This window comes from Histomonas meleagridis (assembly GCF_020186115.1).
Source record: "Histomonas meleagridis strain 2922-C6/04-10x chromosome Unknown contig_9, whole genome shotgun sequence".
Taxonomy (NCBI): Eukaryota; Parabasalia; order Tritrichomonadida; family Dientamoebidae; genus Histomonas; species Histomonas meleagridis.
The window spans coordinates 367,551-394,991 of NW_027150923.1; the positions used below are offsets into that span (position 1 = coordinate 367,551).

At 28.1% G+C, this 27,441-nt stretch overlaps 4 protein-coding genes across 4 annotated transcripts; 3 read left to right on the forward strand and 1 right to left on the reverse strand.

The window, feature by feature from the left end:
* Positions 1-3,276: 3,276 nt before the first annotated feature.
* Positions 3,277-5,502, forward strand: GO595_009338 (tubulin--tyrosine ligase-like protein 12; the record flags this gene model as incomplete). The annotated part of the gene is made up of 1 exon (XM_067923013.1): positions 3,277-5,502. The coding sequence occupies one exon, from the start codon at positions 3,277-3,279 to the stop codon at positions 5,500-5,502; it is 2,226 nt and encodes a 741-aa protein (XP_067770340.1).
* Positions 5,503-6,650: 1,148 nt separating this feature from the next.
* GO595_009339 (WD repeat-containing protein 35) lies at positions 6,651-9,950 on the reverse strand (the record flags this gene model as incomplete). The annotated part of the gene is made up of 1 exon (XM_067923014.1): positions 6,651-9,950. One exon carries the CDS (start codon positions 9,948-9,950, stop codon positions 6,651-6,653), a length of 3,300 nt encoding a protein of 1,099 aa, XP_067770341.1.
* A 538-nt stretch (positions 9,951-10,488) lies between these two features.
* GO595_009340 (ribonucleoside-diphosphate reductase, adenosylcobalamin-dependent) lies at positions 10,489-12,264 on the forward strand (the record flags this gene model as incomplete). Its single annotated transcript, XM_067923015.1, has 1 exon — positions 10,489-12,264. One exon carries the CDS (start codon positions 10,489-10,491, stop codon positions 12,262-12,264), a length of 1,776 nt encoding a protein of 591 aa, XP_067770342.1.
* An 870-nt stretch (positions 12,265-13,134) lies between these two features.
* GO595_009341 (leucine-rich repeat domain-containing protein) lies at positions 13,135-14,460 on the forward strand (the record flags this gene model as incomplete). The annotated part of the gene is made up of 1 exon (XM_067923016.1): positions 13,135-14,460. The coding sequence occupies one exon, from the start codon at positions 13,135-13,137 to the stop codon at positions 14,458-14,460; it is 1,326 nt and encodes a 441-aa protein (XP_067770343.1).
* Between the last annotated feature and the right edge of the window lie 12,981 nt (positions 14,461-27,441).

A 27,441-nucleotide genomic window follows, 5' to 3' on the forward strand; every position in this document is an offset into this window, starting at 1 on the left:
CTTCCAATTGATGTGACTGAATTTAAGATTTCATATGTTTGACGTGTAATTGCTGCAGGATAACAAACAATAGTTGTATAAGCTTTGTTATAAAGAATTCCATCTTCTGTATTAATATAATAATTATTTCCTTTTGATACTTCAATAAATTGAAGTTTTGTACATCCTGCAAAAACAGCTGTTCCGATAGATGAAACTGAATCTGGAATTACAATATTTGTTAATGATGAACATGATCGAAATGCATAACTTTGGATTGTTTTTACATTTTCACCAATTTTAACTGTTTGCAAATCAGAACAATATGCAAATGCATAACTTTGAATTGTTGTAACTGAATCTGGAATTTCAACATCAGTTAATGATGAACATTGATAAAATGAATAACTTCCAATTGATGTAACTGAATCTGGAATTTGAATGTTAATTAATGATGAACATTGATAAAATGAATAACTTCCAATTGATGTAACTGAATCTGGAATTTGAATGTTAATTAATGATGAACATTGATAAAATGAATAACTTCCAATTGATGTGACTGAATTTAAGATTTCATATGTTTGACGTGTAATTGCTGCAGGATAACAAACAATAGTTGTATAAGCTTTGTTATAAAGAATTCCATCTTCTGTATTAATATAATAATTATTTCCTTTTGATACTTCAATAAATTGAAGTTTTGTACATCCTGCAAAAACAGCTGTTCCGATAGATGAAACTGAATCTGGAATTACAATATTTGTTAATGATGAACATGATCGAAATGCATAACTTTGGATTGTTTTTACATTTTCACCAATTTTAACTGTTTGCAAATCAGAACAATATGCAAATGCATAACTTTGAATTGTTGTAACTGAATCTGGAATTTCAACATCAGTTAATGATGAACATTGATAAAATGCATAACTTTGAATTGTCAATAAATTTTTACCAAGATTTAATGTATCTAAGTAACAATAACCAAATGCATAATTTCCAATAGAAGTAACTGTATCACCAATATTAACTGAAATCAATGAATACCATTGATAAAAAGCATTTGATTCCAATTCTTCAACTCCACCTTGGATTATAAGATGTTGTGCTTGACTTTTATATGAACTTCGTCCAGAATATTCACTTGATGTGGAAATTGTAAGTGTTTTGGTTGTTGGATCATATGTTCCAAATGATTGCACAAAAAAGAGAACAAATAGAAGTGGTAAAATTCTGTTTTTAAATGTTTTTTTTGTGTCATAGCATTTTAATGAAAATACACTCAATGTCGAAATATTAATCAAAAATGATATAAAATTGGCAATATGTTGCGTAAACCAACAGAAGATACACGAAAAGAAAATAAAATAAAATATTGTAATAACATGTTCAATTGACAAAAATTCTGTGACAAATTTTTCTGTTCCATAGAGTGCTTCAAAATCGGTATAAATTAGAGAGATATTCTTGTTAAAATTCATGTCGTAAGTCACAATGTTTCGATAAGGTGTTTGTCAACCGATCTCAAACCAATCGATTTTTCAATGAATAAAATTCGATGAAATACAAATTTGAAAGTTCGTCACAAAAGTATCAATGTTATTCAAAAAATTCAATTTAAATATGCGGCTAAGAGCCGGCTTATATATACTGTTCGAAGTAACCACATTATGACGATAAAACTGTAGGACGTATATTCAATGCATTATTTCATAAACTATTTAAATCCAAAATGAAAAAAAAATACGAATATCATTTCGTGACGCAATGAGCAGCAACACAAACCCAATGATTTATTTAATTGTGCAAATACATTACAAATAATCAATAATTAATGCGAGATATTTTGCTTTATTTATCTTTGATTCCGAAAGTGACGCTATTTCGAATAAAAAAGTCGATACAAAAGTGACGCATAAAACCATTGAAGCACTTTCCTTATGAATCTTACCACCATTTATCTTTCCATTTCCTATATAGGAAGTTCACCATTTTCAATAACAACAAGTGCAACAAGCAAAATTCATGTTACGTTTCAAAATCTATATGCAAAAAAATTTTTTAATAATTTTTTTTTTTCAACAAAATCAATATCATCATTTAAAAATTGTCAATTCACGCATTTTTTAAGTTCTCCGATCACCATTCAGAAAATTCTTATTTCTGATCAGAAGAACTCAATGCATTATCAATTTTCTTTCGAAACAAATCTGGAAATTTATTTTACCACATTTACAAATATTGTAACGGGTAATAATGGCGGAGCTATTGAGATCAAAAATCCAGATGCTTATTTACAAATGCGGTTTTCTTTATTTGAGAATATATTTTCATCTGGATTTGGAGGTGCTGTTTATTTTAATGGAAATAAAGCAACATTTTATTCTGTTTGCTTTGATAATTGTTCTTGTATCAAAGGAGGGATGTCTATTTATTTTGATGGATATGACGATTTTTCAAACTTTCAATTTGATTATTCTACAATTACAAGGTGTTCACGAGAAACAACGTCATCTCGTTCTTTTTCAATTTTAGCTGACAAAGGCGAGCAACAAATATTCAATATAAATTCAACAAATAATTATGCATTTTCTGGAGTAAGCCTTGGGAGCAAAAATGCACAAACATTAAAGATGGAGTTTTGTGAATTTACTCAAAACTCAGGTAATTCCTTGTTTTATGTTTCTGGTGATTCGAATCAAAAGACAGATTTCAATCATTGTAATGTTCTGAATTGTGATGCAAAAGAAGCACTTTTTGAGTTAAATCAATGCTTTATTCGAGTGGAGCACTTTTCGGTTTTTGGAACCAAAACAGGATTTTTTGGGAAAGGTGGTACTCTTGAATTTAGTAATGTTTACACAGATTTACCTAAGGACATAAATGTTTTGAACTGTCAGTTCTCGTGTGATGATAGTTGTAAATTTAATACTGATTTTAAACAACAACAAATCAAATATGTTGACACAGCTTTATGCCATCAAGTACAAACTATGCTAGTATATGGTGCTTCTTCAATGAAGAATAATTATATATTTTTGCTTGTGTGTGGTGCAATTGCATTTCTTTATTTCATATATGTCACATTTTTCCAAAGAACAGAATACGTTCATCATCGATACCATCGCCGCCATCGTCAATATCATTACAGAAATTTAGCAGACCAAGATTTTTATGATTAAACATTTGTTTGAATGCAAATTTTTCATTTCACAAAAGTGAAGTTATTTAACGTCTTATAATTTTTCGAACGTTATTAACCATTCAAAAAGTTTCTCTGGTCGAACATTACGAATGACTTCTGAAGAACCACAATCACCAGTTTCATATGAAAAATGGTTAGAAATTCATAAAGAAATATTTGAACAACATAAATTTCCTGTTGAGGAATTAGGACAACTTCTTTATAAAAAATTACTTGATGAAAATATGGATGCTAATCTTTACTTTTCAATTGATACACAAGCAGATCCAACACTTGTTTATACACCGAAAGAAGGACTTCCGCTTCTTACACGAAATAGTAATGTTTTTATATGTGATCATTGTTGGTCACCTGAACCAATTCATCTTTATGAAGAATGGAAAAGTAATGAAGCTTTACGTACACGCCTTGAGCCTTTCTTTGAAAACCCAGAACCACCAACACCAACTTTAACTCTTGAAGAAAGAATTCGTACATGTGATGGAAAGAATCTCGAACTTGATGACCTTGAGCTTGAAGCCATTACTCCTCTTTCTCTTCCAACACTGTTTCCAAACTTGGAAACATTAAGTCTTTGGGGTAACAATCTTCGTAATGTTGCAGATTTGTTAACAACACTTTCAAGCTTACCTAACCTTCGAGCTCTTTGGATCAAAAGCAACCCACTTAATGATGCTCCAGGCATTAAAGAATCCATTTTATCAATATGTCCAAAACTTGAAATTTATAATTCTGTCTTTACAAACAATTACACAGAATGGGCTCTTCTTTATATTAGCCATTCATCAGATGCTTCCACTATTGCCAATCTTGACTTAAGTGATCGTGAGATATCATCTCTTAAAATGGATGTCTTTAAACCCTTCAAAAACGTTGCCAAGGCCGACTTCACTGGCAATTCAGTTGATCTTAGTCATATCACGGACTATTTACCCAATTTATATTCCATCAAATGTGATGAAGAACAAATTCCGACACTTCCAAAGACCATAGTATTTGTCAATGGCGTTGATCCCGAAACTGGTGATGTTTCCATGAGTGTTCCTGATCGTATTTGGGATCATATTCAAGCCGCCGGCGATCGATGGGGTTTAGGCGATGAAGTTGCATTAAGTATCCATCACTCCCTTAATGGCAATTGTAATTCGATGCCATGTGGTTCACCAAAGACTTTTTATACATATTTCATATTTTGGCCAAACCGAGATCTTCAGCCATTAGAAGAGATCACAAGTAACTTGTACCCACTTATACAGTTTGGATCCACGTCTGAAGTTGAACGACCTATTTTACCTATGCAACCACTCACATCCAAATTTAAGTCGAGTGTATGCACTAAGCGGCCAATCAAAGTGTACTTAGATAACTCTACTTTTAAGAGCAATTTACATTCGGACAAATTTGAAATTGTCGAAAATCCGAACGAAGCTGATTTACAATGGATATCATATCACGACACTCGTGATTATGAAGAGATCTATAAGAACCACATCTTATACAACCAAATTGAAGGTGAACAATATACAACAATCAAAGATATGATGTATGAAAACGTCCTTGAATACATGGGCGAAGTCAAATGGTTACCAAAGACATTTATATTATGCGAGCCGGAAGACGTCACTGGCTTTTTAGAATACGACCGAAAGCTTAAAAGTAGTTCGCAATCATCCGCATGGATTGTCAAAGCGTTTAATCAAACGCGTGGTACATTTATGGTTGTGACAGAATCTCCATCAGAAGTATTACGTCATGCATCAGTTGGGCCGCGTCTAACGCAACGTTATATCTGGAATCCATTGTTAATTTCCGGTGTTAAGTTCGACTTAAGATATATTGTGTTGTTGAAGTCAGTCAAACCGATGGAATTATTCGCTTATAAAGTGTTCTGGCCAAGACTGTCGCCAAAGAAATGGGCGCTTGATGACTTCGATGATTATGAAAGACATTTTACAGTGATGAATTATAGGGCGCCGAGTAAGGTGACGCATAAAACTTATGTCGACTTTATAGAAATGTTCGAAAACGAAAACAAAGGAATTAAATGGGATACAGTCCAGCAAAAGATATACGAGGCAATTAGGGATTTGTTTAAGTGCGGATGCCAAAAAATGGTCGCAACTCCTTACACAAAGGCTATGTACGGAATAGACGTAATGGTGACAAACGATTTGGAGCCAATCATTTTGGAGTGTAACTTCCAGCCTGACTGTAAAAGAGCGTGCAACCTCTGCCCGACATTTGTGGACGATGTGTTTGAGGTTTTATATGTGGAACAACCAGTGACAAATGATAAAGTTGTGCAAATTAATTAAATAATGAAATTAATATAATTTTTGAATGATTATCTATTATAAAAAGAGTTGTGTTATAAAGCATTTGAACTAAATGATTTTTATCATAAAAATATATTTACATACATAAAAATCAAACACTTGGGGTTTATTAAATAAGATGGAAGTGTAATACCAATTAATGAAATACATAAATAAAAAGCACTATTTTAGATTGTTATTGATATTAAATTCTTAGATAATAATGAATCTGAAATTAATCACCTATTTCATGTGTTTAAACCACTGTGTTCATGTTTCCTCATTTATTTGAATTCCTTCTTGCTTAAGAAGTATTTGAACTATGCCTTTGTGATTGTTTTTAGTTGCTAAATGAAGTGCTGTATCAAATAATTTATGTAATTTTCAAATATTATTTTAAATCATTGATTTATTAAAATAAATATTCAATGAAGCAGATAAAAATTTTTTTGATTAATATCAATTCCTTCATGTTCAGACTTTAATACACCACATTATAAATAATATATTTCACGTATTTTATGAAGTATTTTGAATTTTTGGTAACCAAACATTCAGATTTATATATTTTGGTAAATCATATTAACCTCTCATTTAAAAAGCATGAAATGGATCTGATTTAAATCAACGCAATTATTTAAATTATTTTAAAATTTCATATCATTTTTATTTGTGAATATATAAACAACGTATCAGGAAAGAAAAGCTTGAATTTGAAGATTTTTATTCTCTTGTTATCCTTTACAATCTAAATGAATGGTATTTGATCGTCTGTTGTACATATTTTTTTTGTATGAAAAAGTGCTTAACTGTTTTCCAGCGGCTACGGCGGTTTGCATGGCCATAACCACCTATTGTTACCCTGAGCTTCCTCGTGGAAATCAGGCTTCTAAGGATGGGACACCAGTGGAGGAGGTAAACGAGACTTTTGTTGGAATTGTATGCCTTATTCCATACACCATATTTTAATCAATCAATTTTTCCTTTGTGATCCCTTTTACCATATCCAAAGTCCTTTTATGCACTTCCTGAGGATTGTATTTGATTCTCTTTTTTTAACATCCGAATTTTCTGAGATTTTGATTTCCATTTTTGTAAAGAGTATAATTGCAAAAACTTTTGTATTACATCCAAATTATATTTTTTAGTTATTGATAAAACTGGTGGTGACACAACGGACATATTTCTATATCGTCCGCCTGTTCCGAACCCACAGCGTGTCTGCACACTTTACACTCCAATGCGTCCGCAGTTATCAATCTTCCCGTCATTACGCACAGCTTCATGTGGTATCCGCATTCCAAGCACTGACTTTGCAATGCGTTAATTGACCCGATTCTACACTTTGGACAAGTTACGCTTCTAAAAGTGTTTGGGTCTACCGGCTTATTCCTTGAGAATATTTCGATTGACAACTCTTCGAACTTTTCTCTTTTCTCTTTCGGGTAATCGTCGAAATGCTCCAAAATCGTCATTGCTCTTGAGCATTGTCCGAAATGTTTAGTGCGTAATGAGCAACTTACTAATAAAGCGGCTGCTTTATCTTCTCCGATCACGTCAGCGTAATCATCGAAGACACGACAAGCGCATACTAATGCATCCATCCATTGTTTAGCGAACATAAATCGATGCGCTAACATATAGAAATGGATTCCTTCTGCTTTCTTCCAGATGTCATTTAACAATCCGTTTGATATTGTCTCATCTTCTTTAATAAGTCCTTCGATTCGTTCACTAATCGTATTTGCTCCGTCGAATGTTTGTTGTCGATGTTTCTCTAATTGTAATGCTGCAAAGATATAACACATTTTCGCGCTTAAGTAATCTTCGTTCTCTTTAAGTATCGAATCGCCTTCGTTTTGTAATAACTTCGCAGCTTCAATGTCAAGTCCTGCACGTGAATAGAAGTCAATAGCTGCCGCTGTTTGTCCATTGTCGATTAATTCCTTCGCATATTTGTTCATCCTGTTCCTGATTTCATTCGTCTTCGATTTGCCTGCAAGTTCTAATGCCGTCTTCCAATGGTTTAATCGTGCGCATGCATCAATAGCTGATGATATATCGCCATATGTCTTAAATGCCATTACTGCGTTATTAATTGATCCAATCGATATAAATAATCGGCCAAGTTTAGGTAACAAATCAGAAGTGTTCGGTAACTTTAACATTAAGTTTTCAAGGCCTTGATAATCATCCATTAAGTATAAACATTTCATTAGTTTCTCATAATTACCTGCAGCATCATAAAAGTCTGCAGCAAATTGATATTCATTTCGTTCCATAAAATTATCGCCAACATTAGTATAGATATCTTTGTTCGATTCATCACTATTTAACTTGGTCTTACCAATGATATTAATAATATGCTCATAATCGCCAATGGAATTACGCATTTCAATGGATAAATCATTCCGATCCATAGAACTATATATACTTTGAGCTTCATCAAATCGTCCTAAATATGTTAAGATTTGAGCACGTTGAATATTTGTGTCTTTAATGGATCGAATTCGCTTAAGAAATTGGAGGCTCTTATAGTCGGTGGTCTCCAAAAAACATTTCTCTGCAAGCGTTAAGTTCATTTCTAACATCGAAGTCTCGCCAAGCTCTTCCCAGAGGCGTGGCTTATCTTGCGTTTTACAATATGAAATGATGGTTTCGATGTCTGTTTGTGGGCGACTTGATAACATAATCCGTAAGTCGCGTAATTGTTTGGTGGGATAGGACTTGAAAAACCGTTTCCGTGGATGAAGTGGATCATTCATAATTCGGATTAAATCAACACAGAGGATCTCTAGGTTACTAAAGGAGGCTATGTGTGATATTGATGGGATCGGTTCTTCTTCTTGAAGATCATTATATATATATAGTTTTTGTCGTTCAAGTGCTGCAAATTGATTGGGTGAGTCTGATGAAAACTCCATGTTCCATACTTCTTTCTTTTCAGGTCCTATTGTTTGGCCATTTGTCATATTAATAAATTTAAGTGTACCAGCTGAATCAAATGCAGCCAACGTTAATTCATCGGATGATAATTTAATTGATTCTGCTGAGAAATCAACTGGTATTTTACTGATTTCGTTTAATGATGGAACATCAAGTTTAATGATATTAGGTTGAGCAAATATTAATACAAACTTATCGCGTAATAATAACGCTGTTATATTATCTGTTATATCTAAGTATTGAGGAGAATCTTCTTCATCAAATTTCCAAACACAAACTTTGTGTTCAGAAACCGCCGCAACCGCTTTATTGTAAACGGCCACTTTAAACGGCTGAAAAGGAATAACGGCCGAAGTAACGTTAACGCTAATTGAATCGGTTATTGACAAAAGTGCCTCTTCACCAGGTAATTTAGTGACAACAGCAAAATAACCATTGTTACCAGCTATAGCTAAGACATGACCAATATTATGAATTCTTTTTTCGTCTGTTTTGTAATTAAAGTAAGCAATTGTATGCTCATCTATATCGGAATTATTATATGAATAAACTAAAGTATGTTCATCAAACGCCCAATTAAACTGCGGAATAATTTGAGCTAAATAAAAGAAATTCCCAACTGCCATTGCAACTTGTGTATCTATCGGGTCAAAAGCTAAATGTGTAATTCGTTGACCAGAAACATCAAGTTCGCGTAAAATGTTTCCTTGTTCACTAATGAATAACACAACGCATTTCCCAGACGATTTAATGCCTGCAACAGCAAAAGCTGCGCCATTTCTTAGCCAGCTAATTGATGTGCATTCCATTTCGACAGAGATAACAATCGGTTCGGAATCAGTTTCATTTCGATTTAATTGGATTTGGCCGCCTTCATAAGCAACAAGTAATCCGTAGTTTGCTTTTTTGTTCCATTCAAGTCCAATGAGTTTAGGATCAGCTGTAGAATTGTTCAAACATGGCATTTGCATTGTACCGGTTTCAACGCCTCGTGAATCAATGATCATAACTTCGCCATATGTTGTGCCGCATAACATTGATCCACTAGTTATCGTCCATTCAACAAATTTTACCGATTGTCGCATGGAAACTGACCAATTAAGATCACCATCAGATGTAACACAAGCACATGTTGAATCTTCATAACAAATTGCTACCATATCACATCTTTTTGACCATCGAATATATGTAACTGGTGATGCTACTGTGCTGTTTGTAAGTACGTGTTTCCATGTTTTGCCTTTTTTGGTCCAAAAAGTAATTTTACCAGATTTATCACCACAAGATAAAAATCGACCATTATCACTCCATGATAATGCAGTAATTTCTTTTTTGTGGAATTCAATTGTTTGGATATTTTCTATATTCGGTGTTCCTGGTTGATCGTGTGAAGTAGTGACGACTGAAAGATTAATTGTTCCATTTTTATATCCCATAGCAATGATGTTGTTTGCTTTACTCCATGTTAAGAAAGTAGATGGATTGTCAGAATGTGATTTCATTTTTTTGGAGAGAAAGACCCTAAATTTCAACATCTTGAGAATGTTAATATTAAACGGTCGCGAAGAAATAACGTTTTTTTACAGAGACCGTTATCAATACGTTAATTATGTAAACAATTGAATATATGACCAATTTTATGTTTGAAAAAAATTAAAAAAAAAATATAAAAATATCTTTTTAAGAAATAAATATTTTTATAAAAATTTAATGAATAAAATTAATATTATCTAATATTTCTATTAAATAATAAAATAAATCTAATGTTTACTTATTTGAATTATCTATTTTGGAACATTCCCGCCAAAATCGGAGGGAAGTCACTCCGGAGGTTTTCTGATTGAAGGTGAGCGCGCAACGAAAAAAACTTTTTGTTAACATAGGACGTTAAACGAGTTCAAATATTACGGTTTATTTTTGATGTTAAGCTTAACGTACAAAAAGACCCGCATTATCTCTCACTTCATTTTTATAATGGCGCAAGCCCAAATTAAGAATATTGAAGGCATTAATACTTCCTTGAATTTTACTGCAAATGCAATGAAAGTTTTAAAAGCAAGGTATCTTCAACAAGATGATGACAATAACATTATCGAAACACCAGAAGAAATGTTTACACGTGTTGCCAAATGCTTAGCATCAGTTGAAAAAGACCAAGAAAAATGGACCAAAGTTTTCAGCGATGTCATGACAAAATTTGAATTTATCCCAGCTGGTCGTACACTTGCAAATGCAGGAGCAAAGACCACACTTGTTTCCAACTGTGTTGTTTTACATATGGAAGATTCATTAGACAGTATTTTTGAAACACTTAAAGAAGCAGCACTTCTTCAACAAGCAGGCTCAGGTATTGGCTTTCCATTCCATCTTCTTCGTCCAGCAGGTTTCAAATGCAAGCGAACACTTGGCTCATCAAGTGGTCCATTATCATTCTTACGAATTTATTCAGAAGCATTTCGTATTGTTCAACAACATGGTCGTCATGGAGCTAATATGGCCATGATGCGAGTTGACCATCCCGATATTTTAGAATTTATTGAAGCCAAAGCTAAAGAAGGAACATTTGAGAATTTCAACTTTTCGGTTGGACTTACCGATGAATTTATGGAACGTGTCGTTAACAATGATCCATCACCATGGTTATGTACATGGAATGGCGAGAAGATGAAGCCACGTTATATCACACGTGATGCAGCAGGACGTATTACAGATATTACTGAAGCTGATATTTCCGCCCCAGAACTTATGGATGAAATTATTTATAGCGCATGGCGTAATGGCGAACCAGGATGTATCTTTATTGATACTGTTAACAAGACTAATCCATTACCAGGCCTTGGGCCTATTGAATGCTGCAATCCATGTGGTGAACAATATCTTCATTCAGGCGATGCATGTAATTTAGGATCAATTAACTTAGAAAAGTTTGTTAACTCAGATCGTACATTAAATGAAGAAAAACTTAAAGAAGTTACACGTATAGCAGTTCGTATGTTAGATAATGTTGTTGATTTAACACAATTTCCAGTTGAACGTGTTAACACAATGTTTAAGAACAACAGACGTATTGGCTTAGGCATTATGGGCTTAGCAGATATGTTATTCTTAATGAAATTACCATATAACTCTAAAGAAGGACGTGCAGCAGCTACAAGAGCTATGCAAGTTATTCAAGAAACAGCTATTGATGAATCAGTTAAACTTGGTGCCGAAAAAGGTAATTTCCCGAACTTTGATAAAAGTGTTTGGTGCAAGAAATATGAAACAATGCGTAATGCATCATTAACTAATGTAGCACCTACTGGTTCTACATCGATGTTAATGGATGTTTCATCAGGCGTTGAACCATATTTCGCATTAGCATATCGTCGCCGTAATTGTTTAGCAGGCGAAATGAAACCATTTGTTAACAAACATTTAAAGAAAGCACTTAAAGAAAACAATTGTTACTCTGAAGAAGTGATGGAACAAATCCTTCAAACAGGCACATTAAGGAATGTTACTGGTGTTCCTGATGAAGTTAAGAAAGTATTTGTTACTTCATTAGATATATCACCTAAAGATCATATTAACATGCAAAGCGACGTACAGAAATATACTTGTAACGCTATATCTAAAACAGTGAACTTCGAACAAGACGCAACACAAGATATGGTCAGAGAAGGATTCATTGAAGGTTGGAAAGCGGGTTGCAAAGGTTTAACAGTATACAGAAATGGGTCGAGACAATACCAGGTGCTGGAAACAAAGGCACAAAGTAATGAGGCTGTTAAAACGTTTGTTGATACTTGCAAAGATGGTAAATGTGATATCTAATAAAGTGATATGATATTATTAAAGACTTAAAATAATATATTTTGTTGTTTAACAATTGTTTTCTGATCGAATGAAATCAGATTTTGAAGAAAAATGAATGAGTTCTTCAATAATTTTGAGGAAATTTCGTCCAAAAGCGAAATGATAAAAAAATCAAGATATACAAATTTCTCCAAACCATTAAAAATTATTAAAATGCATGAGGGAAGTAATTATATATATTTTATTCTTTATTTTAAAAAATTAATAAAAACTCAATTTCTTCTGATTAAATAACATCCCTTATGAAGATTTTTATTTCACTTATTTGTAATTTATTCTCAGAGCGGGAGATATTAAACGATTCTTTCCATTTTCACCTTTTGTAACATTAATGCTAAATCATAAAATAAAAATTAAAACAAAGCTCCTTTGTATGTATAACTTTAGCTTTTATATGTACGAAATATGTCCTTAAAGACCCTTAAATTGAGCGAGAAAACGACGAATAATGTCAACTGTTTTCATATTATCTTTTTTAGATGCAAACATAATTGCTGTTTTAAATAAAATAAAGAATTTCCAAATATTATTTTGAAATCTTATATTATTAAATAAAATTTCTTGTTTCCCATTTGAAATTTAAAATTATAAACGGTCTCTATTCTATGTGAATGAACTAACATTCTTTGTATGTATCAATATAATAATTATTTCAAAGAACACAATGACTTGGTGGGATATTATAATATCTTTAAATTCGTAATGTAAACATATATATGTTTTACTGTGGGATATATACTAATTAAAAGCTAACCGAAATATACTTTTAATTTTCACCACATAACGATCATAGCATTATGAAAAAGTTATACGTAGCACAATAAAATTATGGCAGAAATTAATGAAGCAACAGTTGATGGAATCCAATACACCGCGGAAAATAAGACGTGTACTTTAAGCAAGCTTATTGTCAAAGAAAAAAATTCAATTGTTGTTCCTGTTAGTGTAACTTTTCCTAATAATGAATCATATGATGTTATTGCAATAAACGCACCATGCTTCCAAAACTTTAGTGAAAATGCTGATGTTTCGTTCGAATTTGCCCCAGGATCAAAAGTTGAAAAAATTGGAGAGCAAACTTTTACATGTACACCAATAAAAAATATAAACCTTCCAGAACCGTTGCGTTTCATTGGAGACTTTGCGTTTGCCAAATGTTTAAAACTAGAATCGATTATTTTTGGAAATAACCTTACAACAATTGGTGCTTATTCATTTGCTTACACTAAAATCAAATCCATTGTTATACCAAATTCAGTCGAAACCATTTCTATTAATGCATTTTATGAATGTACTGAACTCTCGAATGTCACATTTTCACCTGGCTCTAAACTTAAAGTCATTAGCAGAAGATGTTTTGGTAAGACCAAGCTCCCATCAATAGTTATACCCAATTCTGTCGAGACCATAGAAGCTGATTCATTTGAAGATTGTCAATACCTTAAAAAAGTAGAATTTGAAGGCAATTCCCATCTCAAAACCATTGAGCCCAACGCCTTTAGCAAATCTCTTTGTGAGATAACCATTCCAAGCTCAGTAGAAATAATTCTTCCAAATACGTTTTGTAATTTTCCGAATCTAAAAGTCGTTAATTTCGAAGAGAATTCAGTTCTTAAGTCCATAGGCGAGTCATCTTTCGAAGGAACTCATTTAGAGGAAATTCATCTTCCGAAATCTGTTGAAATTATCAACGCATATTCATTCCGAAATTGCGCTGCTTTGAAGTCAGTCATCTTCGATGGTGATGTTGCATTGAAAAAAATCGGTCCGTGGGCATTCCAGGACACCTCACTCGAATCGTTCCTCATTTCCAATAATCTCGAGTCGGTTGGCGAATACGCTTTTTCGAACACGTCTTCGCTGAAAAAGGTCTCTGCGGCCAAGAACACAGTGCTAAAGGTGATTCCGCCTTATTGCTTCTTGAACTCCGCTGTTGCCGAAGTCGAAATTCCAAAGTCGGTAACAGTTGTCGAAAGTTTCGCATTCGATAGCTGCAAAGAGTTAAAGAAAGTTTTGTTTGTGAGTAACGAAGAGGCAACGTTCGAATACCAGGCGTTTTGTAAGTGCGAACAGGAAATAGAGTTCACATTGGGAGAAAAGGTAAAAGTTGAAGACTTCACACTTCCATCAAATGCAAAATTGTTGAAGCAATAAATAATTTTTAAATTTATTTGTAATTATTAATTTTTGTACTAAAAGAATTCATAAATAAATACAAAAAATATTGTTAACAATGTAAAATTATAAATATCGATCTAATGCCAAAATAATGTAAATATAAAAGGTTTCACGTAAATATTCTGGGCAATTTTATGATGGAACTTTTTTCATTAAGTAAAATTATCCAATTTTTAATATCACAAAAAATCATAAATGTTATAAAATCAAACATATTTTATTGAAACAATTCATCTAATTGTTCAGAAGATATTTCGTTATCTTGTGTTATTTTATGTACAAATTTTGTTACTAATTCATATTTTTGTTTTTCTTGATTTGTCTCTTCAACAATTTTCTTCAAATTTATGTTTTCTTCTTTTAATTGATTTATTTTTAATAACAAATTTTTTTCGTTATTTTTAAAACTTTTGTTTACTTGTTGCAATTGTTTTATTTTTAATTTCATTTCTTCGATTTTTGATTTATTTTTGCTTTTGTATTGATCAAACATTGAAATAACATTTTGGAATTCATTTGTTTGATCATTTAACTTTTTATGTTTTGTTTCTAATTCGAATATTAAATTTTGTTTCGATTCTGTTTCAGTTTTCATTTTATGTATTTTCTCTCTTCTTTTTATAAGTTTTTCATTTTGATTTGTTAAATCGTTTTTTATATTTCTTATTTCTTCTTCGTAATTTTTGATTTTTTCTTCGTATTTCGAAATTTGTTTTTCTGCATTAACAAGTGAATTCGAGTTTTCATTAAATTTTTTAAGTTTTGCAGAAATTGTTTCAATTTGATTATCTTTATTTAATATTAATGCTTCAATCTCTTTAATTTTTTGTTTGTTTGAATCATTTTCAGTTTTTATATTTTTTAATTTTTCCGATTTTTGAACATTTTCATTTTGAAGATTTTGAATTTTCAAATTTGATTTATTTAATTCTTCTTTGATTTTTTGGTTTTGACTTTGAAGTTTACTTATTTCTTCTTTATAATATATATTTTGTGTGTTAATTTGTTCTATTTCTAATTGATTCATTTCTAATATTCCTTTTAATTCGAGAATTTCTTCTGTTTCTTTCTCAAGTCTCATTTTATATCTTGAATTTATTGAGATTATTTCTTTTTGCTTTTGAAGATTTATTTGTAAAAACCCAGAAACTACAGAATTAAATAATATTTCATTATTATTTTCTGATTTCGAATTTGAAATTTCGGAGACGATCAAAACCGCTTTGATTCCATCGGCTAACGTTCTCCTATCGGTAGTTTCTTCAATAACGTGCGCCAAAAGTGCTCCGAATTGAGAATCTAAAACTAATAAATTAAGTCTTTGGATCCATCCATTAATTTTAGAAGAAGATATTAATAAAAAATATTGAAGAGATGAAAAAGATTGAGAAGCTTCAATATGTCTTTGAAATGTAAGGAAAATATTTTCTTCATTTTCTTTTAAAATTGGCTGAATTTTTTTTAAACAATTTCCTGAACTTATTAAACATCGTAAAACTAAAATTGCACATTCTATCATATCAATATTCATTTCTAAATCAGGTAAAAAAGATATTTTCAATGCATTTCTACAAATTACTTCAATGTTTTCTAATTTATCAAAAATATTTTCATTCTTTTCCATAAAATGTTGTATAAATCTCATTGCAGAAAATGCAGTATATCCAACGTTTTGTGAAAGAATAAAATTTAAAATTTTCTCAATGTTAAAACATTCATTAAAAATAGAAATCTCATTAAATGTCTCAAAAAGATAAAAAGATGATATAGAATTAGAAGTTATTGCAATATTAAAAAGTGAATTTAAATCTTTTTTCGTTAATGAATTCGACTTTTGTATCTCGATAAGAATCCAACATGCGCATTTGATTAAAAGAGAATTGTTATTTGAAACATTAATCGCATGTATCGCCACTGATTTTGATGTTTCTATGTCAATTGTATTTGGAAAAAGTAAAAGAAGTGATAAAACTGACCCAACAACGCTCAAATGATCATCACAAGATAACTTAGAAGTAAAAAGAGATTTGATTTGTTGGATATTAGATGTTTGCATATATGTAGAAAATATTTGTGAGTTACGAATTAATCCTGATAAAATTAATATACAATATCCAGAAAGAGAGGAAACTTTGATAACCTTCATTAATGTTTGAAATATTTGGGCTGATGATGTTATGGTTGTTACTATATTTCTTGCTGATGTTGAAATGAAGGCAGATAATGCAAAAATTAGATTTATCAGTTTTTTGTCTTGTAAAATAATAGCTCCAGAAAGCATAGACTCTAGTGGAAATCCAACAAAAGAAAAATTTAAAAATAACGGATTTGTACGAATTAATTGGATGAAAAGATCTAAAATATTTATCAAAATATTAATACACTCACTTGAAAGAGTTGACTTCAGGTGAACAAATGGAGCTAGTGTTAATTGGATAAATTGTGGAAAATTTGTATCATGAAAAAATTTTATTGGACTCAATGAAATAGTCTTCAAACTATCATAAATACAATTTATATAATCTGTAAAATCTGTTTTATCATTTAGCGAATTGCAAAATATTTCCAATTCGCATTTTTCCATTTTGTTACAAGCAAAAGTGGCGCCATAAGTGAAGTACGTTTAATATTTCAAAAGCACCGATCAAGCTTTGTGTCACTTTTAAACATATCAAAAATGTCACGAATAAATGTACATTTATTTAGCACAATCACAAAAGGAAAAAATTGATGTAATGGTAACAGTATGGACATATTAAAATATGAAGAGTTTAGAATAATTTTTATTTTTTTTATCGATTTCTTGATTGAATCAGTCTATAGATTTTTTATATGAAAATGATATAATGGCAAAAAATATAATTTTTCTAACTATAAAAATATTTATATCCTAAGTATTTATATAAACAAAAATTTTCGAATGCAATTACGTGTGAATGTTTCATAAAGATATTCAAATATTATATATAATCAATTGTAACAACGCTCAAAAAATATGCACATGTATAAACAATTTAATGAACAATATTTTGCACTGATTAATTTTGTACTTGTCCGTTTAACTATGCGAGAGCATTTTTTGAATGATGTATCGCTTTATACAGATCATAATCTACACAAAAAATTAAATCAAAGTAATTACTTAAAAATTATCTTTTTGCCTCAAACCACAATTCAAATATCGGATGAAAATGAAAACAACAAGGCTAAAAATGCCACCACTTCAGAAAAAAATGCCGAGCGTTTTTATTTTTTATTTTTATTTTTTTTTTTTTTTGATGAGTAAACTCCCTTCCATTACAGACTTATTATCATCTTATGATCTTATGATTTTGTATAAGAGAATCAAAGAAATGGAAAATAAGAGTGAGCATGAATATACTTATTATTCCCATGATGGTAACGAATATAAATTTATAATTTCGAATTTATATAGCAATAAGAATCATCCCAATTTCAGATATCTTAAATATACATCAACATCATTAGAACAAACTGTTTTAATATGGGTTAAAGGCCGTGGTTTTTCAGGTATCAAAGATGCACGAATATCAAATAAGAACAAACCAACTGATGGAGCTGATCTTTTCAATAATGGATATCAAATTCATAGTGGTTATTATAATGCAGCATTAAGAATTATTGGGAAATTAGATAACAAACTCCAAACACTATCTGAATGTAAAGAGGTAATATTTTTTGGGCATTCTGTTGGTGGTGCAGTTGCAGCACTTTGTGCGGCTTATTATCGTATAATAAAAAACTACGAAAATATTAAAGCATTTACATTCGGAACACCACCATGTATTGAACCTGATTTTTGTGAAGACATTATCAAAAAGAATTTTATTTTAACAGTTGTAAATGTAGATGATATTGTTACATCAATTGGACATTCATTAGGTGTATGTATAGTAAATGGACTAAAACTAGTGGGATCTCTTGCAATTTCAGCATTAATAAGTCGAATTTTTTCATCTGATAAAGAAGTTAATTTAGTAAAAGAAGATAATAATATAAGATATACAAAATATAAGATCCCAGGAAAATTAATCTTTATTCAAGATCAGATAGTACGATTTTTAGGGAAAGAACCAATAATTATAACAGAAATTGTTAATGTTAAACGTAAATCACAAATTCCTCAAAAAGATAGAAACAAAGTTTTTTTAATGAATCATTATGCTGATTATTATATTGAAATGATTGAGCGTATTGAGGAAAAAAAAGGTTGTAAATTTATTCAGAAGCATCGCATTTCACATGGAACTCCTCATGTTTGTAAAGATAAAGAAATTGTTAAGTATGTAGAATCAAGTTATAGAAGATTTGTAAGAAATAATGTTAATGACGTTGAAGTTCCAGATTACATGTGTTTCCCTGAAGTTGAACCAACTGATTACCAAAAAACGATTCAAAAGAGTCAAGAACGAATTAATGAGAAAATATTTGAAATTTATTTTTTATATTTTCTGTTTATTATAATGTTATATAATTTATTTATAATATTTAAAGAAAGTTATAATAATGCATCAAAAACTAAAAATGAATTTAGTAATAATACTAATAAAAATAAAAAGAATTTAGAATTTATAAATATTTATTACTCTATTTTAAAATTAATTTTTATAATATATAATTTATTCATAATTTTTGATACTTTTAATCAGAAATTAACAAAGGAAAAAGAAATTGGAAATGATTCTAATCAAGATAATATTAATCAAGAAAATATAAATGTTCATTCCTGATTTTCAAAATTTATCCAGGATTAAGTGATAGTGAAATACTTAAAGAATATGCAAAACAATATGGAATTAACAAAAAGAGTGCAATTTCATTTAATATATTTGATGTTTATTTTCTTTATAATGGGTTTAATTATAATTATTGTAATTCATTTATAAATATTGAAACAATTCTTATTCATGCTTCTACTTATGGACATATTATAATTCTAGAAATACTTTTTAAATTAGAAAGAATTTATATTAAAGCTACTGATGTTTTTATCTTTTATTTAAACTTTATTAAATATTTGTTTGGTTTAATTTTAAAATTTGGAATTTAATTATTATAAATAGAACGCCACTTATGATTGCATCACGTTTTGGACATTTAGATATTGTTAAATTATTACTTACTAAAGAAGGAGTTGATATAAATGCTAAAAATATTTTATATTTATTTTTAATTTTAATTTTAAAATTTCACTATTATAAAATAATATTTGGAATATATTTAATTTATTTTATACATCATTAATGCTTGCATCTCAATATGGTCATGATTTAATTGTTGATTTATTACTTCAACAAAATAATATTAATATAAATGCTAAAAATATCTTTTTTATTAATTTAATATCTTTAATTATCATTTTGGATTCCATTAAAATTTATGGTGTTTTTTAATATTCTTAAAATACAGCACTTATGTTAGCTGTAACATTTAAACAAATTAGAACGATTTCATTACTTATTAAACATAAAAAAATTGATCTAACTATCAAAAACATTTTTTTGTTTTATTTAAAATTCATTTTATTTATACCAAATTTCAAAATTATATTTGACAATTATTCCAAATTTTTAAAACAGCTTTTAATATTGCATCAGATTATAAATATTATGATATCATTACATTACTTAATCAAGATAAAGATAAAAAACTAGATGAAAATAACAATTGTGATAATTTATATTCCATATTCGATAAATTTAGAAAAGTTATGAATTATTCTGATAAGATTTATGAATTCCGACGAAAACAAGTAAAATTTGATGAAATGTGTGTTATTTTATATTATATAATATTTAATTTTCGGTTTTGATGTTTATTTTAATTATTTTATTCATCACCATATGATTGGGGAAAATGGATATGTTTTAATGAAGTTATTAAAATACTTTATGAACAAGAAAAAGTTGATATAAATTTAATAGATATTTTTAAGTATAATTTGATATTTAAAATAATTATTTAATGAAAATATTCATTTATATGGAAATTTGGAAATTGAACAAATGAAATCACTTCTGTTATATGAAGGAATTGATGTTAATTATAATAAAGTTTTCTTAATTAAAATAAAGTTAATTAATAATAATTTACGTTTCAACATAATTCATAATAATTATTTAAATAGTTTCAAACAACACTTTCTTGGGCATCTAAAAATGGTTATTTAGAAATTATTAAATCGTTAATAGAAAGCAATAAAATTGAAATCGATTATGTTGATATTTTTTTGATTTACATAGAACATATTTTAATTATTTGATATTTCAAAGTGATTTTTGGAGATCATTTCTAAAATTTAAATCTCCACTTATAATTGCATCTCAATATTCTCAACCTAATGTTGTTAAATATCTTCTTCAACATTGTGCTGATAAAAATTTTCATGATATTTATTCAATATCTTCAATGTTATATTTATTTTATTTAATATTTTAAGAGAATATTTGGAATTAATATATATTTAATAATACTCCTCTAATATTTGCAACTATAAATGGCAGTATAGAAATAATAAAATTACTTCTTGATAAAAAAAATATTGATATCAATCGTTCAAATATTTATATCTTTAATTCAATGTATAAATAAATTTATCGATGTTTATTTAAATTTCTTAAAATTTATTCAAATAATTTCAAAATGCAATTGATTTTGCATTTAAATTTTCTAAAATGACACGCACATATGATATACAAGTATTAGTATTATTACTTAAAAATAATGGAGTTGATTGGTGGACATTAGATGTTAATATTTTTGGATTCGAATTTATTTAAATTATTTTATATTTCTATATTTTATTTAAAGTTTATTATTAAGTTTTGATTCACCATATATGTGGGGAAGATGGGAAGGATTTACTGAAATTCTTAAAATTCTTTATAAAGAAGATAAACTCGATGATAAGTATATGGATGTTAATTTTATTAATTTGATGTATTTTATTAATGTTTCAAATTTATTTTCGTTTTTTAAAAAAGAAGTTATACTTACTTATACAGATTCTGAGATAGAACAAATTAAATTAATTCTTGAACAAGAAGGAATTGATACAAATTATAAATATATTTTATTATATTAATTGAAATTAATTTCATTAATTTTATATCTCATTTTTAAATATGGAAATTATTTAATTAATTTTCAACTGCGCTTTTTTGGGCAACTAATAAAGGTTATATAGAAATTGTTAAATTACTTCTTCAAATAGAAGAATTCGATATAAATGCAAAAGATATTAATTTAGTTTTGTTAGAATTTATTCTAAATATTTTTAATATATAAATAATATTTGGAAAATGTTTACGATATTTAATACAGCACTTATGGTAGCAACATTAAAAGGTAATGCTAAAATTGTTGAATTAATTCTTGAAAAAGATAATGTAAAAATTAAAACTAAAAATGTTTATACATTTTATTATATGGAATTCCTTATACAGTTTTGGAAAATCAGTGCTTTCTATAGCTAAGAATCTTCACGAAGATGAAATACTGAAAATGGTAAAACAATATCAAAAGGCTCATGGAGTGTTTGGTAAATTATTCAAGAAACATTAGTGAGCAAAAAGAAATTTGAACTCTAATAAAACCAAAAAAAATTTTTTTATTTGTTTATTTTTATATATTGCAAATAAATTGATTGTGAATCACATAAGCAATGAAATTTTGCAATAATTGAAACATTACATTGATAACACATGTTGACAAAAACTAACACATTAAAATTTTTTAATTCCTTGTGGACAAAATTAATAGGATATTTATTCTTACTGGTTTTAGGGATGAGTTGTTATGTTAATTGAATAACATTTCTGGAATTTGATTTTATCTACAAGTAATATTAAATAATATCTCAAATTTCTAAACTTTATGTTTTAGTATAAATTAATTATGTTATTTTACGACATTTATATATGTATAGAAATTTAATGTAAATCATCTCTAGACTAAAGAGCATAAGTAACGTTGGCTTTAATGAGCTCATTTGCATAAGATTTCTTTTTTCATCAAGATCATTTCATTATGCCAGCAAGCATAAAGACAAATCCATTTTTTAAAATGTTTTTTCTTTTATACAGTATCATAAAAAATATTTAATTTTTATTTTAAGAAAGACAATCTGTTCCAATTACTAACTGAGAAATTTTTGTCTAACGTGATAAGAATTACATTTTCCTTCCGATGTATCGATAAACTTTACTTTTATATGCAAGATATTTATTGCCAAATGTTTTGGATAAAAACTTTTCTTCTTCCAATATTTGTAAGTGAAGCATTAAAATAGCGAAAATAGAAAATGTTAATAAAATCCAATTGAAGAACATGAGTAATATTCCGATATAAACACAATCAAATGCCAAGAATGCTGGATTTCGACTGATTCCATAAATACCATTGGTAACCATTTCAGTTTTATCATCCTCTGCTATGCCAGCTCTCCAACTATCTCTCATAGTTATAACTGATATCGCAAATAAAATGTCTCCAAAAATTCCGATAAAAGCACCAATGGTTACCACTCTCTTTGGCAAGGTCGGTTCGACCAAATAAATACTTACTAATTCCACCAACACCACTGAATAAGTTGCGATTTTCATTATTAATTCAATAAAAAAGGTTCTATTTTTTTGTTTTCCTTTTGCCATTTGATCTGTTTTTATCCCTTTTCGTTTTTGCAGAATCATTTTTCCAAAATAAATTGCATAAAACAGTGCAATGATTGATATTCCATAAATTTCCCACATTTTGGCGGTTATGAAACAAAATGAATATAATTTCGTTTGGAGAAGTCGAACATTGATAAAAAGATTAATGATAAACTACCTACCATTTATTGATTTTAAATGCTTAATTTTTATACTGAATACATTAATCGTAAAAATCAGATTTATATTTTTTAATTACCACAAAATTACTTTAAAATACGAATTCTAAGATGGAAATCAATAAAATGTAATAAAAATTATTTATTATTTTTTTGTTTATTTAATTATCTTAAAGCAATTGTTCAATTATTTTCTCAAAGAATTGTTGATATTTTTTATTGTCCGGCACTTTGTCTGCTAAACTTTCAAGATGATCGAAAATGTATGGGATAATTGGGCTAATTTCACTTTTCGATTTTAGTAGCATTAAATATAATACATTTATTTTTGTATCAAAGTTTGGATTATCTGCCTCCAAATCATTTATTATCTTTATTAAAGTTTGTTGATGGAAGAAATTCGAATTTAAGTGTTGCTTTTCTTTTGAAACCAAAGTTAGCAATTGAATGAAAAACCGACTGTACGATGTCACCTCATCTTTGTTAACGGGCACCTCCAACAACCGAACGATATTAATTTTTGACAACGATTCTAAGATTTTCAATGTTGAATTTGGTTGCTTTGCAATAGTGTCCGTCATAAATTTAACAAAAGGTTCGATAGTGGCAAATTGACAATTTTCAGTACTTAAGTAATAACTTAATTGATTAACAAATAAGTAAATTGCCTTATCGCTTTTAGTAAACATAGGCCCAGTAATATTACATATGAAATTAACCCATTCATTTGGAGCTATTAAATCAATATATTTACCATAAAGTATAATCTTAATAACGTTTTTTATAGTTTTAAGATTTGATAACGATAGCATTTCAAGCAATTTAAAGTATTGAATTTTGACTTCTTTATTTGTGATCAGTTTCAAAAAGTCAATTAAACTCATATTGAAAATAGTCAAAATTTTGAGAATGGTTTGATCATAATTCACTTTTGCTAAACTTTGGAATTTATTTCTAGAGATAATATTTAAACGGTCCAAACAACATTTGATTAACGTTTTCTTTTCGTTATCGTTAATAATATTTCTTGAGTTATGTAAACAATATAAACAAATTTCGATATAAACAATATAACAAGAAGTTGTATCAATAATTTTATATTTCTTAGTAATTTGTTCCAAAAATTCAATAAGTTTCGAACTTCTTTTCGGAACAAATAATTTTAAAAAATCGCTTAATTCTACGAAATTATTTTCATTAATCCCATTTAATATCGCATCCAACATTGGCACCAGTTCATTATATTTATTAAGATATGCATTAAATCTAAATTTCGTCTTGAATATATTAAATAACAATGGGTTTTTCACCATTAACTTAAACAACAAAACACATATTAACTTATGGTCATCTTCATTATAACCCGCAACGAGTTCATAAATTAATTCTTCAGTAAATGGAAAACTTTGTATTGCTGGGAATGATAATAAGCTATCACAAAACTCTAAGTAATGTGGAATTTTTGTAGGTTTTTGTGAAATTAAATAGTTTATGTACAAAAGTGTAATGTTTGAATTATCAAACCAATCGCTATAATATATAATGATATTTAACATTTCATAATAATTCTTTTTAGTCTTTAAACAATCATATAACAAATTTGTGATGTTTTTGTTCTTTTCGTTTATGTTATTCGGCCAAATAATTTTCATTAAATTAAACGCTTCTTTACGTTTTTGTATGTCATCTTGCATTAAAAGTTCTTTAATCCATTGAGTGTTCGACTTTAATTCTTTGTTATCTTTCATTTGTTTAAGTAATTCAATGAATTTTGTTGAGTTATAAAGTTTTGTTGAAAACATTTGTACATATTCAGGTTTAGGATTTTGTTCCAATAATAACATTAAGAACTCTGGAGTTGAATATTTTAATGATAATTCCATAATTTCTTTTGGTATAGGTTTAGGTAAATATTTAATGTATTCTTCTTTAGATAATTTAAGTGCGAATTCTAAAAGTTGTTTATTCTTTTGGATTAATTCTTTCGGATCATTTTCAGTGAATATATTTGTACAAAATTCACTAAATGAATTAATTTGTATGATTTCATTAATATTAAAGAATGAAATCAAATCAATTTTCGTTTGATTTGGTATTCGTTTAATATTATAATTAATAATATCAAATACTAATTCATAATTTACATTATCGATCTCAGATAATAAAAAGATTAAACCTGCAATATCTTCATAATTAACAGATAATTTAATGATTTGCTCTTTAAAGATATTTTTGGTTGTAGTTAAATATGGTATAGATACATCATTTTCAAAGAAATATTCCGATGCCTTTTTATCATTAATGAATGTATCAAATGTATTGTTTAATTTATATGAATATGTTAATTCAAATAAATACTTATAAAAGTCTTCAGTTCGATCAAAGTTCCATTCATTAGTTTTATTATTTAAGAATTGTTGTAATATATATTGGAAATTAATATTTTTGTTTTGGACTTTTCGATAAATTTTAAGTTTTTCATTTTTGTTATCATCTTTTTCATTATATTTTTCATAATATATGAAATTGATTGAATTTAATGGTATATTATTCACTAAACTTGTTGAATCTTTATCACATTTAATATAACTATTTTTATGTTTAATATAAACATTTCCATCAGAACATAAAATTGATCTTAATATATATTTCGTTTTATAGATAGAAAATGTAGAAATATCTAAAAACTCATTAAGAACAAAGTCATTTTGTAATTGTGAATTAAATGTTAATGATATTATCTCAGGAGAATTCATAATTACATAATATTTATAAAATAATTCAATTGATTCTTGTACTGAATTAATTGGACTTACATTTAAAAATGTTTCTGATTTATATTCATTATTAATATTTATATAAAATATCTCAAAATGTCGTAATATTTGGACTGGTAATAATCGGAAATTATCAATTTTAGAAATAATTTGATTGTTAGTATTGAAATATAATGCTGATAAAGATTCTTGTATTTCTTTTGAGAATTTATTTATGTTCTTCATAATACATTGAAAACTTGATAATATTTGTAAAATCGATGAATTAGTTTTAGGTCGAATTGATGGAAATTCTTCAATTTTTGAAGTTTTGATAAGTTTATCGAAAAATGACATCTCTGTAGTAGTTGAAACAAATCCAAATAAACTTTCATTGTTTTGTTTGTTACGTAAAAATGATGGGAAATCACTTGAAAAATATATTTCCCATAAACTTTGTATGTTTTCAGGTGTTGATAATATGTTATATAAGAATTGTTGAAATACATTATTAAATTCATTAACATCTGTAAATGTTTTAATATAATGTTTTAATAATTCGATTTTTGTTTCATCATCAAAATAATTCATTATTAAATTCGAATTATTTGATATTAAAACTGGTTTAAATAAAGTCAAATTCTCTTGAATTTGATTTTCATTTAATAAGTTAAATGATAATTCCGAAATATTTTGATTTGTATTTATAATACATTTATCAATGAAGTCTTCATTAATAGTTTCAATTTTAATTAATTTACTTAACTTTTCACAGAAATTATAATTATTTTCTTGACAACATTTTTTATATACATTTAATAATATTTCATTATCAATGTTTTGATCATTTAATTTATTTATTCCAATTTCTATATCAAATATATCTCCATTAAATAATTCGATTAAATCATTAGTATTTAAGTTATCATTTGTTAATAACATTAAAAATGATTTAGCATTACCTTTATAATCAGATATATTTAAATCATTTATATTGATTTGATTAATATTAAAATGTTTTAACATAAATTTAAATCCTTTAAATGAATTATTATTAATAATATTTAAAATTTCATTTCGTATTAAAATCGGATCATTTTTTATTTCGTGATTCATTGAGTTAATAATTTCTTCATTAATATATTGTAAAGATATTAACTTATAAAGGAAATTACGTTTTGTATTAAATTGTTTATAAGAACTCCATAATAATGAACAATATTCTTTTGAATTCGTATCACATTTAATTAATTCTTCTTCGATTTGATTAATTTGATTCAAACATCTCTTCTCTAAGAATTCATAAAACCAATTATCATGTTGAATATATTCGAATAATTGTTCAATCAA